This window comes from Haliaeetus albicilla, chromosome 9 (genome assembly GCF_947461875.1).
Source record: "Haliaeetus albicilla chromosome 9, bHalAlb1.1, whole genome shotgun sequence".
Taxonomy (NCBI): Eukaryota; Metazoa; Chordata; class Aves; order Accipitriformes; family Accipitridae; genus Haliaeetus; species Haliaeetus albicilla.
This window is the reverse complement of record NC_091491.1, coordinates 31,058,523-31,074,968: the sequence shown is the minus strand read 5'-3', so window position 1 is coordinate 31,074,968 and position 16,446 is coordinate 31,058,523. Positions and strand designations below refer to the sequence as shown.

Below are 16,446 nucleotides of genomic sequence, written 5' to 3'. Positions count from 1 at the left end.
GGCAGACCTGGCCATTTGCTGGGCACAGAAGGGCACAGCACATCGGTTGCTCGTGGCTGAGCTTTTGGAAGATGCATGTGAACATCATTCTCTTCATAGCCATGAGTGAGATGGGAAAAACCCTCCTGGGCTGCTTTGCTTGCGGAGGTGCTGCGAGGGCTGGGTGAGTCACCTGGGGAAGCACAGGGCACAGCCAGGCTCTGGAGAAAGTCTGTATATACTTCGTCCCATCCGTAAGAGTCGCTGCCGGGGCCATGTTTCGATGTGGGGACGGTTATTCTGAAAGTGTTTGCTCAGAGCACCTCCGGCTGTCAACCGCACATGGCTCAGGGCTTTCCCTGGGGACCTTCGGTGACAAACCCCTTCCTTGCAGCTGTGTGAAATAAGGCCAGGCTACAAGGCTGGGATTTTCAGTGTTCATTCCGCTGCTGCTGAGGACCTCACTGCCTGCCCCATCCTCTCCCAGTGCCACGGGCTGCCCATATTAAAGGCTTCATTTTTCCTTTGACCCGTTGGGCACAGCAAGGAAGAACGGGCTTACAGTAGAGCTTTTTCCAGTGTGCTTGGGGAGGGGCAGGAATAAAAAACTGCTATGTGAGGTGGCTGAGGGCTTTCCCCACCCCACCAGCAAGCCTGTCCCCCCACACCCAGCTCCTCCGCTCGGAGGAGCTGGGCTGTGGCCCCACTGCTGTAGGCAGGTAACTGTCACAGAGAAGATGGACGTGAAACTACTCAGCTCCTCCTGCCTCACCCAGGGCCAGAAGGGTTTTTTGAAAACAAAAATAAAGGGGGAAATTCAGTCTCCACCCATCCACCCAATTTGGCCGGCAAATCAAATAAAACAATCTCGGAGCTGGCACCACAGAAGCAGTGAATGCCAGCTCCCAGCCTCTCACACGAGGTGTCGAAACGAAAGGAGATGAACAAACAACCCCCAGGTGCCTGGGGGCAGCAAACTGGTTTTAAGATGCTGGTGGGTTGTTTTTTTCCTGTTTGGTGGTGGGAGCAGCCACTCACAATCCCCCTGGCACTGGGCAGCTGCCCCCCATGGCACTCGGCCACCCCTGGGCCACGGGCACGTGTTGATGGGGCTCCACAAGAAGGGCTTCATGCAGAAATACACATCACCACAGATGGTTTTCGTGGGCATCCTGGCGTGGGGCAATGCGGCCAGTGACTAACAACATGGTGAAGGGGATGTCAGGCTCAGGCATCACCTTGGTTGTGCCCAGCCACTTCAGAGAGCCCTGCAGGGATGAGCCTGGTGCCAAGGTGCCCCACGGCAGCTGGGGCCCCTGCCCTGAATGGGCACACTTGGCCCACGTGTGTCTGGTTACTGCAACTAATATGAGACTTTTAGAATACAGGGGGTTTGTTTCAGTGGTTTTCCAGCCAATACTCCCCTACTAGAGCTATGTACACTCAGAGGTGGGTCTACGTTTGCCATGAACAAACCTTGTCACAGGTGCAACAAAAACCTTTGCAAAACTTGCCAGGGGTCCACATTCTCCTCTCATGAGGGAGATCATAAGAGAGTTTCTTCTCCACCTTTGCTACGGTCCTGTTAAAGCCCCATGAGCAGTTGGGAGATGCCTTGCAGGGCACTCACACTTCTTTCCAGCTTCTGCCTCATTGCAGTCGAATCAACTGGTTTTATTTCTTGCACTGGAGCTGTCCAAAGCACATTGGTGGCAAGCGGTGGCCTCATTTCTCACTGACAAAGCAGGGACCAGCCTTTAGACCAGCGCTTTCAGCCGGCACCAGGCGCAGAAGCACTGCAAGGAGGGGATGATGATGATGGGCCACGCTGAGAGGTCAGCCGCACTCCTGGCACTGCCGGGAGCAGCCGGGCCAGTCCAATGCAACGTGTTTGCCCCAAACTTGGGAGCGAAGCCGCCCTAAGGCCATTGTAAAAAAGCCATGTGTGATGAAAGGGGTATTTTTTCTGGTGTTTTTCCCTGTGTGCTGGAGCCGTTGGGCTCTCATGCGAGGCAGCGCGGGAGCTGCTTATCGGCTCACCCCATCATGGCAGCAGACTGATGGTGCCGCTACCATCTCTGCTGTTAATCTCATTACAAATAAAGGAGGGGTAGAAGCTAAGCTGAGCTCATATTAATTCCCCTTGCCCTGCCCTGCTCAACCTCAGGAAATACCTACTAGAACTGCCATTCTCGTTATCCAAACCACCCCTGGAAATGATCATTAGTTGACTTGCTCCTTTGCCAAGTGTGTCCACTCGCCAGCGCGGCTCCGTTTGCCCACGGGGCCCTCCTGTTGCCTGCTCCTGCTACGGCACGCACTGCGGTTGCCTGCACCCGCGCTCTCCTGCTGCGGCCTCGCATGCTGCCCGCTGCCGCCCAGCCGGACCGAGGGTGAACCCCGCTCCCCTGGAGCTCACCGGCGCTCCGCCTTGCCCCAGAAACAAGGTGAGGGTGGCCAGGCAGCTCTCCGAGTTGCCTGTTTTGCTTTCTCAAGTTCCTGTAGTGCGCTGGACTTATTTTTGGCAGGGTTGGATGGTGGCCAGGGGGTTGGGACATGTTGACATTTATGATTTTTTTTTTTACGATTTTTTTTTTTTTTTTTCATAACAATGTTTTGCTAAATGAGAAGGAAACAAACTCGGTGCCAGCTTTCACTGTGTGTTTAAAACAAGATAAAAGTAATGCAGGGCTGGTCATGGCATCCACTGGACCTGTGGAGACAGCAGTTTGCTGGTGCGGTGTGTGCTCTGAGGACAGATGAATGACTATGCTGGGCTCTGGGAGGATATGGGGGGGACCCTGTTATTCTCAGTGACATCTATTTCACCTGTCCATGTGGACCACCCAGGCCCAAAGTGAAGGCAGGGCTGTGCCTGGGGTGAACAATGGTGCAGGATCTGGCCTCATGCCTGGCTGCACTCTGTTGGTTCTGGTGCTGTCGCCGGCACCAAGGCACCTTGTACTCTGGGTCTGGGTGCCCGCTTTGGAAATGGGGTGGCGAGAGGAAAAGCACACACATACATGTGCCCATCTACACCTGGGAAAGAGCACAACGTTGTGAGATCCAGCCACGGTCATATCCCGATGTATAGACAAGCAGCAACATTTCCCGCAGGAAAAGGTGGCTCTTCTGGTGGGGTGTGGGCGTAGGAGCAGTTGCAGAAACAGAAGACATGCGTGCTTCTTTCCTTTTTTAATATAGTTCTTCCCCAAAGCAGGACTAGCCCATTTTTATCTCACTGCCAGCACTATCAGAGCCAGCTGTCTTGTTTTGGTTTTTTTTTCCCCAGGCTGGGCAAGGGTGTGGACAGGAGGAAACAACCTTTTTTTTATAATGACAGTTTTTCATGGGAAGTTGTTCAGCTGTCTGTGAGTGCTCAGGTTGGCTCTGCCCAGGTTTAACCAAGAGGGATGAGCAGTGCCCAGTGTAAACTCCATCTCCTTCCTCCGCTCATATCTTTCCTCTGGCCAAGTCACTGCAGTTCACCGGCAGCCAGCAGCTGTAATGCAAAGGTGACAAACTAGTCCAGGCTCTCCTCCCACCCATGACCACAGTGCCTCTGAGGTGGGGAGACCCTTGCACAGGGACTGGCCGACCTTAGGTGCAGCAGCTGGCAGGGATGGTGCCACCCAAATTGTCCATCACTGGGGCAGAGACCAAGCAGCAGGGTGAGGAGACAGCAAGAGGGACACAGCTGCAGGGTGGGATGGAGTGGCAGAAGAGGCTCTTCAGCCAGGCTGGCTGCTTGCAGGGCTTGTCGCTGGGTCACCAAGAGTCATCAAAGCTGCTGTATTTGGGGCTGTCAGTCTAGCTCCTGGGAAATAAAGGGGACATACAAAAGGTCCAAATACACCATATTTTATAAGCTTACCACGCCCCAGCTTGGAATCAATGGGGATTAGTCATCATCCAGTGGAGCTGCGGGAGACTGACTTGTCCACACGGCCCTAAGCCTCCAGAGCAAAGCTGGTGAGGTTCAGTTGCTTAAAATTAATGCTGCAAAAAGTCTCGCAGGCTAATGCTTATGGGCATGCCCAGGTTTTATTAGACTCTGTAGCCACTGGACATAAAGGGCTTTAGGTATTTTAGCCTTGACTGTGGGTTCAAGGATTTGTAAACACCCACAAGTCTTATTTTCAGGTGAGGTTTCAGGGGTGAGCTTTTGGCTGGAGGGAAACTTTCATCAGCCACTTGCAGTAAGGCATTTACAGCCCAAAGGGGCTCAGCCTCAGACTTTCTGCTGGCCCTTGTTGGTGGTTCTTTGCTTGTACAAGCTGTTTTCCACGTTCCTACCCTCTGCACGAGGTGTCGGGTGCCTTGTTGGGCTACCATGGCCCCTGCTGGGTGCTGCTCCCCATGGCCCAGTGCCCTCGTTGCCGCCAGCTCTGCACACTCTGCTGCTGTATCCCTGACTGTGAAGTGCAATGATTCATCTTCTCCTTAACCAAGGCATCCCTTTAATCTGTACTTTTTCCGGAAACATTAATGACTCCTCGTGCCTATGGCACAGACTGGGCTCCTCCAGCCCCCGCACAACTCCTAGCAGCAGCCTTGTGCAAGGGGCAACCAAACTTGGCTTGGGCCCACTTGAATGTCAAAACAAAAGCAAAGCTCCTTGCTAGTAAAGATCCGCTGGCATTGCATAACACTGCGTATAGCTTCGCTTTCACAGCAATTGCCGCACCCAAGCATGTACGCATGTGCACACACACGCAGAGTCACTTCAGTTGGTGTTTTAAATACTTTTTAATTCTGTTTCCTTTATGAGTTGTTTTCTTTTTTTTCTTGTTGACTGTCATAAATCAACCCTGCTAATCCCACCCTGCATATATATTTAGTATTAGGAGGGGCACAGCAGAGTTCACAAGGAACTAAGACACAATTCAAGCATCTCCATCTGCAAACCGCTCCTATTGCCGGTGATAGAGCTGGGACACATATAACAAATGGCCAACACGTTAAGTAGATTGTGGCTCCTTTCAGTGGCCAAGCCTTGGCTAGAGGAGCTCAGAGCTGGCCTGGGAGCCATGAGGCTTGCTCTGAAATGCACATCAGCTTTATTCACAGTGGTGTGACTTCAGGCACTGCCTCCTTGGGGAGCTCCTTCATGTAGGGGCTTTGGGAAGCAGCAATTACCAGACTTGCGGGGCAAGAGAGGAATAACCAACATGAGCCAATGTAGCAGGAAGCAAAAATGTTAGTGTGCAAGGTTGTTCCTGGGGCGTATTTGACCAAAAAGAGGAGTGTGTATGTTCGGTATTGTTGTTAGCTTCCTTTTTCCAGTGATGCGGATGCCCTCTGGGCAGTCTGGATGTGACCCTGACAGCTCTGGCAGATGCCAGGACCCTCCATCAAATGTGAGTTAAAATTCATTTCTCAGAGGCCAAGCCACCTTGGTGGCAACCCATCCCACTCAGATACAAAAAAGACCCAAAAGCCTACATTGTATTTTGGTGCACATCCCAAAGAGCTCTATAACTTGCTCCTGTGAGTCTACAGTGTGCCAATAAATTTGGCAACCACCTCTGCCATTGCAGCAGAAATACAAATCCATGTCTGAGCTAGACTTTGCCAGAGCAGAGAGCTGGAAAAACAAACAAACAGGAAAAGCACCTTTGACTCACTGCATTCCTGTTTCCTGGCTTCAGCCTGGCACGGACCGCAGGCAGGTCTCAGCAACAGAGCAGTGCAGTGAGCAGCACGGCCCAAGCAGTCCGGAGTCTTTCCCCTTACTGGGGATTTGGGGGTTGTGTTTGCAACCTAGTCCCAAAATGTTGCATCCTTCTGAGGCTTCTCCACCGTTCTCCACCAAAGCTGCTGTTTCACCAGAAGTCGGCCAGCACCCCACTTCGCTGCCCAGCCTGCTGCAAATCCCAGCAGCGCACAGGGGGCTGTGACACCCTCCTCCTGTTCTCCAAATTGCCTGAAGTGTGCCAATGGTGTGTAAGTTATTAGGCGGCTGGATGCAGAGAAAAGGAGATGGACAGGCAGGCAAATGCACGCACATGACTTTTTGCTTAATCCTGTCCGCATCAGTGTCTCTGATGCTCCTCCAGCACGGGGGATGTGTGCGTGTGCTCTAGAGACTGGGGCAGGAAACCCCAAAGGGAGAGGCACCATCATGAGACGAACCGCATACCCCCCCCCAGTCTCCCCCTTCTAGTATTTGGCTAAAGAAAGACAAAGAGAGGCCCAGATGTGTTTAGTTTATTTCCCCTGGATTTAGACACAGCTCTGGCTAACCACCACAGCAGCAAACAAACCACTACCCACCATGCCCCCCTCCCACTTTCCTGCAGGAGGACCTGCTGGTGGGATCCCCACAGCCCCTGGGAGGGCAGGGTCTGCACCGAGCTGCTTGGGGAGGGGGCAGCTCTGCAGGACGTGCTCAGGCAGATGTGGTTGTCAGGGGGATGGCAGCACAAACTCATGCTGAAGGTGCGGCACGTAGGAGTCAAGCCTTGGATGCAATAGCGTGGTGCAGACGGCGGACAACACAACTGGCATTTCAGCTCTCCTGCTGCCCTCCACTTCTTCCCTCCAGCTTTTCCTCTGGCTATTTAAAAAAAGGTGTGTTAAGTATTTAAGCAGGGAAGGGTCTCTGAAAGCAGAGACCTGTGGGCAGTTCTTTGGGGAGCCAACGCAATGAATCTTTTCAACAGTCTATGAGGAAGGGAGATATAACCTCCAAGAAACAAGCTACACTGGTGGCTTAGAAACACTCAGAGCTTTCTCCCTTGCAGATTCCACATTGGAGGAGGTGCAGCAAATGACCCTTCCATCATTTTCTAGGCAGTAATGGTGCCCCCTTCACTGGGCATTTGTTTTTCCAGATGCACTGAGATCCCCTTGATCTCACCCAGGATCAGCTTTTGAGGAGATCTCTACAGAAGGACCATCCTTGTCTGCGCACCCTTTGCAGCCAGTGACTAGATAAGAAGAGAGTGCTTATGAGCCTGGAAGATTTGGGTAGGCACAAGCTGCATGAACAAAGAGAAAAAAGACAATTCCCTATTGCAGATTTTAAGTCCTGGAAATGCCAACACTGGCAGAGGGGAGCAGAAAAGGACTGAGAAAGTTCCAGTGCAGCAACGAGCTGAGAAAAGCCACTCAAGGATGCAAATGCCAGCCAAGCTCCTTGCAGTGCTTTCTGGAGAGACAGCAGCCTTGCAATAAATTCACCAGCAAAGATTGCTGCAACCTGCCTTTTAGGAACTGCTTTCTAGCAGCAGAAGCAGCTGTTGGGTCAAGATAAAAGCTGTCCCTGTGTCTGGGCTGTGGGAGGTGGGCAGTTCTGTGACTTCAGTGTTAGCTCTGACTGAGGTAGGGGCTGCTCTGATCCCATGGACTAAGGGATAGGTGCAGCTTCTCAAGCACAGCCAAGCAAGGCACTGGCACAGCAAGTCTGAAGGTCTAAGGTGCCAGAGTTAATTCAATGGTGGGAGAGGGATGATGTACTAGCTTAGCAGCAGTTACTGGCATAGAAAATCTCTTAAGCAGCATGTGCTTTCACTGCAACATCCTCAGACTGCGTCAGAAATACTGAGGAAATAGATACTAACACACCATGAACATGTGCTCCTGCACTGTCAGGATGGGAAGATACACCCAGGACTTCCAGAGTACAAAGCTGCACCATGATCACCCAACACCGTGGCACTGTAACATCCCTGAGCCTTTCAGCTGCTTTCCAACATGGACCTGGAAATGATGAATTCTAACCTCATTTTTTTCCAGGAGCAGCACTGGCCTGGAAGCTCAAAGGATGCACTGTGAAGCAGTTTCTTTCACGCATCCCAAGCCATTAGCAAGAGCAGGGACTGAACATGAGTGACAGACCCTATTTCACCAGAGTCAGCTGCAAATTAAACCCCTTCTTGCCCGTGCACAGCTCAAGCCCCTGCCCAGCAGGTGATCTCTGGAAGCTCTGCTAAGAATTAATGCCCAAACGCCAGCTTTGTACAGCTACAGAGAGAGATGCATTTTTCTAGGACCTGCATTTTGCTTTTTTTTTTTTTCCCCTAAAAAGCATATTTCAAATGGTGAAGGGCTCTAAGATGGAAATAACTGACTTGTGCTACTTGTGCTCCAGGTTCCCCCAGGGCAGCACTGCCCGGGCCTTCAGCCAGCACTTAGCAGGGGCAGGAAGACTGGTCTGTTATCACACCTGAGACATTTCTCTAGCAGAGTCTGAAGAGAAGCAGCTATTTCTGGCTGAGGAAGGAAAAAAGGGGTTCTCCAAGGGGGTACAGTGGGCCTGAATAAGTCCTGAGAAGTGCTAGGGAAGGGCAGAGAATCCCAGAGGCAGAGTCAGTCGCAGCAGAAGATGCTGGCACAGAGATAAGGGGTCCCAGCAAGAGCTGGGCTAAACACAGAAGAGGCACTCCTGACACTCCACAATCATATTAACTTGTTAATTTATACAGCGGCTCTGTACAAAAATAGAAGGGTTCTAATAAGATTAACAATATTAAATAAATATTTGATAGAAAAAGTCTTTGGCCTAGTTCATAGCTCATCCTTTGGGTTGATGTTCATTTCGCTGGGTCCTAGATGCTCCTGGTCCAACATCGCGATCACTTCATCTGCCTGGATTCGCTCCTGCAAGAGGAGAAGGGAAGGAACTGTAACAGCAAAGCTTCGGTGCCTGCTCTCAGCTTATTCAGCACGGCTCAGCCTGCTGGGAGGACCCACAACAAGCAGTTCGTCCAAGGACCAGCAGTGTAGTTGAGAGGACAAGGGACAGCCTGAGACTTGAGCTGGGGATTTGCTGGGCAAAACTAATCAAATCACTTTGGACCTCAATCCCTTATTCCCTCCTCCCTCCAGGGGCTGCAATGGTTGGGGCAGAGCTGGTGTATTGCTGTTCCCTCATCACACTTCACTAGCGGCCACTGCCACAGCATCCCCTCCTCCTGTCCCCTCTGCTTGACGTGGATTTCCAGCTCCCTGGTCAGGGCTGATCGCCTACCATAGAAGCACCAAACACAGAGGAATTTCAGCTAGTGCCAAAAAGCAGAGAGACAGTAAAGCTCTCTGAAAATAAGCTTCTCCCAAAACCTCGCAGCCCACCTGCTTCACAAGGCAAAGGGACAAGGGTTTTGCTCTCTCCCTGCATCTAATTTTGCTTGGAGGTTGCCTGTTGAAAGGCACCATAGCCCAGCTCTCCCAAGGCATCCAGCTGCCCAGACCCATGGACTTCAGGCTGCCAAACTGCTTTTGAGGACCTGGCAGCAGCCGCACATCACTGGCCTCCGAGCTGTGGAGGACTTCCCCGTTCATCAGGTTATTGCCACTAGGTGTCAGAAATGGCCAGCCCAGCCCTGTGCAGAGCTCTCCCGCACCCCGCTCAGCACCCCAGCCCGGCCCTGCACCCCATGGATGCCCAGGAGAATGGGTAGCAGGGAAAACTGTTTGGTCCCAGGGCCACCAGCTCATGTCCCTGTGGTGCAGCAGATGGGAACGCTGCTGCATGGGGTGTGATGGGGGGGAGAATAGATGTGCTGGGACTGGAGGCTGAAGATGGTCCAGGTGCATCCAGGATGCTGGGTACCCCCTAGCTCCCCTCACATCATGGTGGAGGGACTCACCAGCTCTCTGTAAAGCGGGTCCAAGGTGAACCAGAGAGCCACAGCACACCGTTGGCCTTTGGTAACCGCCTTCACTCCATGGGGGTTCTCACCGCCTGACGAGAAGCTGATCATTCGCCCACACTTGGGCTTGATGGAGGCCTGTGGGAAAAGAGGCGACACCAGGGTGGCAAGGAGCAGCATGGCTGCATGCACTGGCCGTGTCTGGGCTTGTCATGGCCCAGGGCCTAGAATCTTACTGGGCATCTCTCTGCATCACCCCAGGACTCAGTGAGATGCTCTGGCGGACATGCAGAGCTCTGGGCATGGCTGTAAAACTGTGTGGGATAAATAGGGAGGTGTGAGGCTTGCTCCAGCTGTGCAGCCATCATGCAGAAAGGCTGCAAGGACTCCTTGCAAAGCCTGTAGGTGACCACCTACAGCAAAACTGCCACAGCATAGCTCCAGGGAGGTTCAGGCTAACCCTGGCACGGGCTGTGAAATGCCTTTCTTCTGGTATCCTGCAGAACCTCGGGGGCAGAACCAAATCAACCCTCTGGCACTGGTCTTAGGTAGATGCAATCTACCCTCCAGCATCTACTGGACTTCAGAGCCCCAGCATGGTGCCCAGCTGCTCTGTCCAACCACAGAGGGGGTGCCCAGCCTCCCAAAAGGCCCCCTGCAGAGGTGGGAGCTTGTACCTGAGCCCCATCCCCCTCAGGGACCGATATCCACCACCGTGACCTGCTCTGGGCCAGACCCTGCATAGGTACAGAGGCATTGCTTCATGTTTGGCCACAAGATGGGGTGGGAGCTCAGTGGTCCTCCAGGCAGGGACAACTCTCAGCCATCCCTCTGATCTGCAGGCTTCCTGCTCTGCGCAGCCTCTGGGCAGGGCACAGAAGGTTTGTGCACCTCTGCCAGCAGGATTTTGTATGGCCTCTTTGTAAGGTAGGAGCCGTAGGCTGCCTGGGGAAGCCCAGAGCCCCAGCAGCACAGGCTGCTGAGGAAGGGCATTTGGTTGACAGCACCAACTTACCGTCACAGTTTTGGCATCCATCTCGGTGAAAATGAACTCGCCTCCTTCGAAATCTGCATTCATATACAGGAGGGCACTGGAGGAGGAAGCAGGAGACCCCTGTGAGGGAAGCGGCAGGGGGGGCTCGGGGCTGACCCCCACCTCCGAGGCAGGATCTGCATTGCTCCACTGAGATGGGGTGGGGGGGCTGCTGGGCAGGGGAGGTCCTGCTGTGGGGCCTGTCAGGGCCACCCAAACTGCCCTCATTTTGGAGCCACAGCTGAGAACCAGCAGATCTCTTCTTGGCTAGGGTACGATTCTCAAAATATCCCCTGGCTCCCACGAGCTCTCACCCTCCTGTTTTGCACCAAAACCACCTGACAGAGACACAGCCCTGTGGGCCACTGCTGGACTCTCCTGACCCTAAAATGTCACAGAGCCTTTACAGTTAAACCCTGGCTTGAAGCTTAGCCACAATGCTTGCCGCCCCCAGAAACTACCTGCTGGATCTCACTTCTGCCATGGCTGGGATGTACCGGCTTTAGGGCTTACAGCCCGTGGAGCAGGATGCCTGGAGGGTCCCCAGCGGCAGCTCCCCACTTCCTTCCTACCTGTAATCTCGAAAGGTATAGGCAGGAGGCTCCTTCCAGCACTCGTTGGCCTCAGGGTCCAAGAGGCAATTGTCAGCGTGGATGGGGTGGCTCAGGTCATTCCTCCTCTCCTGCTGGCCTAGGCAGGACCATGTGGAGGAAGGGAGGGGGAGAAGGGGTGGATGAGATGGAAATGCCATGCTCTGTGGGGTCCGTCATGGTGGGGAGCCTGCCCCGACCCCACTCCGGGTGGTGTTTACAGATGAAAGGAGGAAAGGAAAGGCTGGGGAGAAAAGGCAACATCTGAGGACCCAGATCTGCACAGCCCTGCTTGTTCCTTACTGCAGGGAAGCGAGATGGAGAGCTGGGGGGGTGGAAAGGAGAAGGGACAGTGAGAGGAGGCAAGAAAAGGGGGAGGAGAAAAGAGGAAGAGTTGGAGACATGAAAAACAAGAGACACCCCAGAAATTAGCTTCTTTGGGACAGCAGTGCCGACCCTTTACCGCTGTGGGGACGGTGACTTGGCCCAGCCCTCAGCCACCAGTTGGAGCATCAGGCAAAACAGAGCTACTCTCAGGCTTGGGTCCCCCACTCATAAACTCTCCGTGGAGGGCTGAACCCCTCCTGCCCTCCCAGCCCTGTCCCACTACTGGGCCCCCGAGCCCTCACCGGAGAGGGCGGTGCGGCACACTAGGTGGGTGTAGGAGAAGTAGAGCGTGGAGTTCAGCATGAAGTAGGACTCGACGATCCTGCGAGCCTTCTCGCTGATGTCGTAGAAGAGCCGGGCGCTCTTCAGCGGGACGCGGCCCTCATAGCCGTACTGGGCAAAGAGAAGGGGCGAGAGGGTCAGTGCCACACGCCAGCTGGGAGGGAGGGCATGGGAGAGGAGGAGGAGGGGAAGGAGATGTACCTTGAGGGCTTTGAGGACGGTGGCTCCTTCAAATCTCTCGTTCGGGGTGTGGGGGGAGGTTTTGCCCCTGTAACCGTCTCCAGCCAACACGATCCCCTGAAAGACACGAACACGGGTGAGGCATGAACTGGTTCCCCAGGAGAGGGGGAGCTGCAATAGAAGCACCAGGAACCCTCTTCCCCAAATCTCCCAGGGCTGCATTCACCGGGACAGGTGAGTTGGGTGGGAAGGCACTCCAGCTCTTCATGAACACAGTCCATTCTGAAATGCTGGAAAACAGCCACCCACCTCCCTACTGGGGATGTTCAGGCACCCTTAGTCCCCTCCCAGGCTCAGTTGACGATGAATGAGAAGGCTCAACCAGGCTTGTGGATGAGCATCCTTTGGGATTGTGTATAATGTGTGGCAAAGAGCTATTTCTGCAGGGGCTCTGTCTTGCAGCATGTTTCTAAGAACAGCCCAAAATGGAGCAGCAGCTCCTGTGCTGCAGTTAGGGGTGTGTTATGGAGATAAGTGTCTGACTGCTCTCCACAGGCATCCTGGCATCAGATGCAACACTCAAGAGTGAGACATGAACCCAGAGCTTCTCCAGGGGCTGATCACACATTCAGCTCTCACCAGTCAGATGCTGGGGAAAGCATCAGGCACGCAGCCCAGGTGACAGTCACATCCCCCCCCAGGGGCATTGCCTACTCACACTGGCCACCCTGTGAAGCTCTCGACACTGCTCCTCTGAGATGACGTTATCCAGTAGTACTCGCTGGGTGCCATTCAGCTGCTGCGAGTTGTAGACAAACTTCACATCGCTGTAGAGAAGCGGACCTCCTGATGGAAAGAGAGACAGAAAACAACCCTGCTGAACAGGCAATGGCCTCATTGACATCTTGTACCATGGCTGAGGGCCAGCTGAAGTCACCCGGGTGCACTGCCAGGGAAAGAGCTTCACAGCAGAGAGCAAAGTTTGGCCTCACATCAGCAACAAAAGAAACAGAAGCAAAGGAAACACCCGGAGATGAAATCAATTTGCTGCAAGAGCATCAGCATTTTCCACCTTCTCATTAGCTGCCTTGTAAACGCAGGGAACACAGACTAAAAATGCCAAAACTCGATGGGACACAATGAGAGACACCAGCTAACGTGGCTGTCCTGCCCAGCAGCCAACATCAATGGAGGCCATAAGTTTCCATCGCATTTGCGCTGTGTGGATGTTGCCAGCTTGACATGCAAAGCCACTCTCTCCAATTATCAGTGGTTTTTTTTGTCTTTTACACACATAGAAAACCTAATGTGGTGCCGAGCTTGCAGCAAGCATCACTTGTTCTACACCAAGAAGGGAGGCTGGGAGGGGGCAAGCCGGAGGACCCTGAGGACAATCCTCCTCCACAGAGGCAAAGGAGCTGCCATGGCCATCCTTGCCATCCCTTGCTCCTTTCCTCTGAGCTGCCTCTCTCTGCCTGCCAGAAGCCAATGCCTTGGCTGCATTTTGGAGGTCCCAGGTAGCATCCCTGGGATGGGAATACAACCGTGGCTGGGCTTGCACACTGCTGGGCTCCTGCCTCGTATGGGGCAACTGAGCCTTGCCACGTGCTGAGCGAATGGACAAGAAGAGAGAGATTAGCTCTTTACAAGATATTTGGATCCATCCCCATCAAATTTGCCTGAGCAGAAAAACATGGCGAGGCCACTACATCACCATCTTCTGAAGCCTCTTCGCCCCATCTCCTCAAAGAGAGAGAATGAAAGAAATGGCAACAATAAAAGCCTAAACCAAATGGTTCTCCAGGAGGACAGTGAAATGCATCTAAATTGTGGGAAAAATTATCTGTTGTCACAAAGCCACAATAAAACAGAGGAAACAGAGCCACAGAGCTCCTCTCACCATGTGGCACAAGGAAACTTCTGTGTTACACTGCTTTTATAATTACTACTTTTCCTCTGTTGAGGTGCACTGTGTGTTTTTGGAAGGTCTCCTTGGCCTATGGCGGACACGTAACCCTGAGGGAAGGACCCTGCCACTAGCCCCATGACTTTATTTCTCAAGAGTTAGGTTTCTTGGAAATGGAAAGGATGGGACGTTCCTCATGTTCACTTTGCTGTTCTTGTTGCTCGATAATAGCATTTATTATAAATGCAGCTGGATCAGAAACGGGACTCTGAAATGCATACTCCAACTCAGGGCTGAGTTTTCCAGCTCAGATGTTGCTCTTCCCCAGCCGTAGGCACATGAGGGATGAACCTGGAAGGCATCACTCACCACTTCCTCTGTTCCTTCTGTTTCTCCCAAGGAACTGGGGGGGGAGGGGGCTGCCCTGTGCTGTGAACACTGAACCCTTGTCCCAGACCAGCAGCGTGCTCCTGGCTGCCTTCCTTGCCCCCACCGCCTCTAAGCACCAGCAGAAAGAGAGAGACCTGTTTCCTGTGTGTATGCTCTGGGAAAAACACCCCAAACTGATTGGGGAATTCTCTGGACTTTTGCGAGTGAAGGAATTGGCAGAAAGGAGAAAGCGGGGAGGATAGAAGTACAGAAGAGAAGTACAAAATTAAAATAGACTTTTCTTTTTTCTTTTGGCCTTTTCTCTTCTTTTTCCAAGTGAAAAGAGAGAAAGAAAAAAAGACAACAGAGAAAGGAAGCAGCTGGTTGGACAAAAAATCCCATTTTCTTTTTGAATGGTTTCAGTTTTCTTTGTAAACTTGAAAACATTCTGCAACTAAACCAGAATATAAGCATAGAGAGAATTAAAAACAGAGAAAGACACGCTCTGAAATTATTTGGTTATAGAAGGCAAACAGGCCAACAAATATAAATCAACCAGCTCTTGCCTTAAGCAAGCTCTTCAGGATCTTCCTGTGCTATTTGCCTATTTTATGTATGGCTAGAGAAGGGATAACAATACTCTGAACAGGACACTGAGCAGCTGGAGAGAACCTGGGCTGTGGAAAGCTGTGAAATTCCCCCAAAAGTGCAACCATCCATTGCATTACAGGGAGGTTTAATTGCCTGCTGCTGTGGAGCTGGCCTACTAGAGACACAAGACACCTCCTGGCTTGAGATCCTGTTGTTTTGCAGCGAGGATCATGCTTTGGTATTTGGCTACAATATAGTTTTTCAAAATTGTTATGGGGGAAATCTTGTCTTTAGTAGAAGAAGTTATGGTATTTTCTGTGGTTGACCAAAATGTGCTGAAATCAGTTGAAATGTCTGCCGACAGGCCTTAAAACCAAGTGATTTGATGTAAGCCAAGACATGAAATTGCAAGCCAGTCTGCGAACAGAAACGGCTGTTGATATGGTGTGATCCAGCACATTTAGCAAAGCATCAGGACCGGAGTTCCCGAAACCTAGTACCTCCAGCATCCGTCCTTCTGCAGCCTGGACAACAGGGAACATTTTAATCTTAAAAGCACCTCGGGGGGAAAGACTACTGTTTGCTGGTGCCACCTTCCCTGCGGTGAGGAGGACCCAGCCTCCAAGCTCCATGTCTTAGGGCTCTGTACTGAGCAGCTCAGCAGGTGGGAGAAGCATCTCCAAGAGCAGAGCAGTGCTGGTGGGACCCACAGACCCAACCGGCCCAGAAATGCTGTGGCAGCATCGAAGACTTCTTTGTCTCTTAAACAAAACTTCAACCCCTTCAGGTAGGACTGGCCCTCACTGCTCAGCAGCCAGCCTTTGCAGTCTGCAGTCTCTAGCAATAGGAAAAAACCTTCTGATTTTTTTGAAACATCTTTATCAGACTTACCCTCTTTCAACTCTCGATCTGGTTTTGGCATGGGTTTCTTTGCCAGGGACAGCCGGGGCCCATCCTCTGGTTCACTGCTAATACTTGATGGGACACTGAGGAGCAAGAGAGAAGCGGAACATTGTGACTTTGGCCACAGGTCTCCAGTTCTGGCAGTTGTACTGTTTTGCACCCTTCGGAAACTGGCGCAATGAAAAAAATCGAAAAATTTAAAAAACGGGCAAATTGGTACTTTGTACAAATGTCACAATCATACAGGCAGAAGAAGCCTCACCCTGTCCTGTGGCAAACTGTTTTTCTGGTAATGGAAACAACAGTTTCCACCAGCAAAGCACAGACACCAACAAACCTGAACAGCACCACTTGCCTCACCGACCAAGTTCCCTCTAGACCATCGCTGGTTTTGAGGCACTCAGCTAAAATAAGGTGCTTGTGGGAATGTTTCTAATGGTAAGGGGCAAAGGGCCCTAATTCAACCATGATGGTGTTCTGGGGTGCATGGGCAGCAACCCCCCAAGTGGCATGCTGGTAGCCCATCATGGGCACATCCCCTTCACCCCACTGAGGGGACTGGTGAAGCTGCGGTGTGGTGGCTCACCTGTGCTCATCCTGGCGGGCGCCGTACCTGTTCCAGTAGTTCTG

The 16,446-nt window shown here is 52.4% G+C and overlaps 1 protein-coding gene across 3 annotated transcripts in view; it reads right to left on the bottom strand.

Moving 5' to 3' along the window:
- Window positions 1–6,179: 6,179 nt before the first annotated feature.
- The window catches only part of P3H2 (prolyl 3-hydroxylase 2), a 74,723-nt gene continuing 64,456 nt past the window's right edge, over window positions 6,180–16,446 (bottom strand). For 2 of the 3 annotated variants that reach the window (XM_069792414.1, XM_069792413.1), the window contains 9 exons: window positions 16,403–16,443; window positions 15,805–15,899; window positions 12,766–12,893; window positions 12,069–12,164; window positions 11,828–11,978; window positions 11,181–11,298; window positions 10,591–10,666; window positions 9,573–9,713; window positions 6,180–8,583 (listed from right to left, as the gene is read on the bottom strand). In XM_069792414.1, the coding sequence (XP_069648515.1) occupies window positions 8,491–8,583; window positions 9,573–9,713; window positions 10,591–10,666; window positions 11,181–11,298; window positions 11,828–11,978; window positions 12,069–12,164; window positions 12,766–12,893; window positions 15,805–15,899; window positions 16,403–16,443 (939 nt within the window). In that variant the 3' untranslated portion in view covers window positions 6,180–8,490. The other variant, XM_069792415.1, reaches the window with a different exon arrangement.